General features: G+C 52.4%; 1 protein-coding gene across 1 annotated transcript in view; it reads right to left on the minus strand.

Moving 5' to 3' along the window:
- mkx (mohawk homeobox) overlaps positions 1-2058 on the minus strand; it is a 21480-nt gene that overhangs the window by 13464 nt on the left and 5958 nt on the right. The window contains exons 3-4 of the mRNA XM_015375527.1: positions 1186-1600; positions 756-939 (exon numbers count right to left, since the gene is read on the minus strand). Of these exons, the coding sequence (XP_015231013.1) occupies positions 756-939; positions 1186-1600 (599 nt within the window). The remainder of the gene's footprint in view (positions 1-755; positions 940-1185; positions 1601-2058) is intronic.

Consider the following 2058-nt stretch of genomic DNA (forward strand, 5'->3'; position numbering starts at 1 on the left):
CTAGCAAAGGTATTCAGGGATGACCAAGAGGCTGCTGAACAAATAGCCTCCAGAGTGACACCAGTCATAGCGGCCATAACACACCTGGGGGAATGGCACCGTACACCAGCCGGGTTGGCACCACATCCACAATCCAACATTCAAGGCGCTGTTTAGAAAGGGCCTGCCCCTTGCGGGGCCCTGTATAGCAAACAACCAGACTATCCGACTGCCGAAGAGAAGCTGTGAGTCTGACATATGCCTTCAGTGCCAGACCAGCAAATTAAACTTTCAGAGTGGATGAAGTGCAACCTTGAGAAAGCAGTGCTTGAAGGAAGGTTAAAATAACAGAAATATGTCAGTGTACTGGGTCCTCATTTCTTTCTTGACACCAGCGGCTAAAAGACTTACACTTATGGGTGTACACCAGTCACATGGAAGGGGCCCTGGCATTAGTCCTTGTGTGTTTGATGTCCCCGTCATACTCTGAGAAGGAAACCCCGGGCCCTGAAGTGGCAAAACCCAGAGTTGGAGGCGACTCGGATTGGGATGCAGGATCTGACCCCCCAGGCTGTTAAGCAACATCTGCAGTGGTCGCAGAGACAGTAGTCCCAGAGGTACTACCGTAGCGGCAGCAGTCAGCTTTCCCAGCAGATGGAGATAGAGAATGAAGAGGGCTGCACAACCGGGCAGAAAGGCAGGCAGCATCTGCAGAATGCCCTGGACATGCTGAGGCGATGGGCGAGCAGTCATTGTGAGAGAGTCCATTGTGATACCGAGAAAACTGCTGAGACAGAATCAGGTTGCTCTTCTGCCAGTTCACAGGAAGACTCAATAGGTCTACGTGATTGAGCAAGGTGCACGTGCCTGCAGCGGCTTCAGTTTCTGTGGGTGCACAGATGAGCCAGTCTTCCAAGTAAGGCAGGATCTTCAATCCCTTGGCCTGCAGAGGGTAAAAGGCTGTGGCCACGCACCGCGTGAACACACGTGGGGACAGAGAGAGGCAGAATGGAAGAACTCTTAAGTGAAAATGCTTGCCCTGAAATGCAAAGCCGAGAAACTGCCAATGCTGTGGTGCAATCGGGACAAGAAAATATGCATCCTTCAAGTTGACCAAGGGGAACCAGTTGCCTGGTGAGATTGCCTGAAGCACATCTCTGATGCTCCACATGTGAATAGGGATGGGTTTCAGGAATAAATTCAGACCTCTCAGGTCCAAAATTGGGTGGAGTCCCCCAGTCTTTTTCGGGGCTAAAAATACTTTGATAAAAGCCCCCTGGATCCCGAAGGGGTCAACGGGCAATATAGCACCCTTGGCCTGCAAGGTGTCTATCTCTTGGCTCATAGCCTGAGCCTTTACCTGGCCATGAATCACTGTCATCCTGACTTGACCAGAGACAGGAGACATGAGCCCGACCTCTGGGTAGATCCCATTGGCCACGGGTAGGTCTTCCAGCAGGCCCTGCAGCAAGCTGTGGCTGTCCAAAGCGAGGTGTAGTCTGGGCAGGATAAGTGCGCGATAGGAAAACAGAGACATTCCTAGCAGGACGCTGCACTCATCTGCGATGAAGGCCGGCCAACTGCTGCCTGGTACATGAAGCCTGGGCTGACCGCTCCAGGGCTGCAAGCGTAGCGGAGCCAAACAACTCTCCAGGAACCACTGGAAGGCTCATCAGGGTCAGGAGACTGGGCCGCTAAATCTGGTGGCGTGCCTGAACAAGGGTAGACAGGACACATCTAATTTCCCTCGACAGAAGAGCAAATGCATGGAGAGATTGTCCATCAGTCCTTGAGTAGGTGCATCTATCACGACACACTCCAAAGAAGCTGAGAGACCCAGCAATAAATGTGACAGAGAATTACCAAGTCGCCACAAATGAGACCCAGAGTCATAGGCTCTACAGAGCAGATCATCAGTGACACGGCACTGAGGACAAGGACACCTGGCATTAGCTCTAAAAGCCTCATCTGGCGCCACAATGAGGAAAGCTATTGCCAGCTCAACAGAAAGCATATCGCCCAAGCCAAAATTGGGTGCATCTTGCGTGGTCGCCAGTGCCCTGCCATCAGAGGTCAGCC

Source organism: Cyprinodon variegatus, unplaced genomic scaffold, assembly GCF_000732505.1.
Source record: "Cyprinodon variegatus isolate N-32 unplaced genomic scaffold, C_variegatus-1.0 Scaffold120, whole genome shotgun sequence".
Classification (NCBI taxonomy): domain Eukaryota; kingdom Metazoa; phylum Chordata; class Actinopteri; order Cyprinodontiformes; family Cyprinodontidae; genus Cyprinodon; species Cyprinodon variegatus.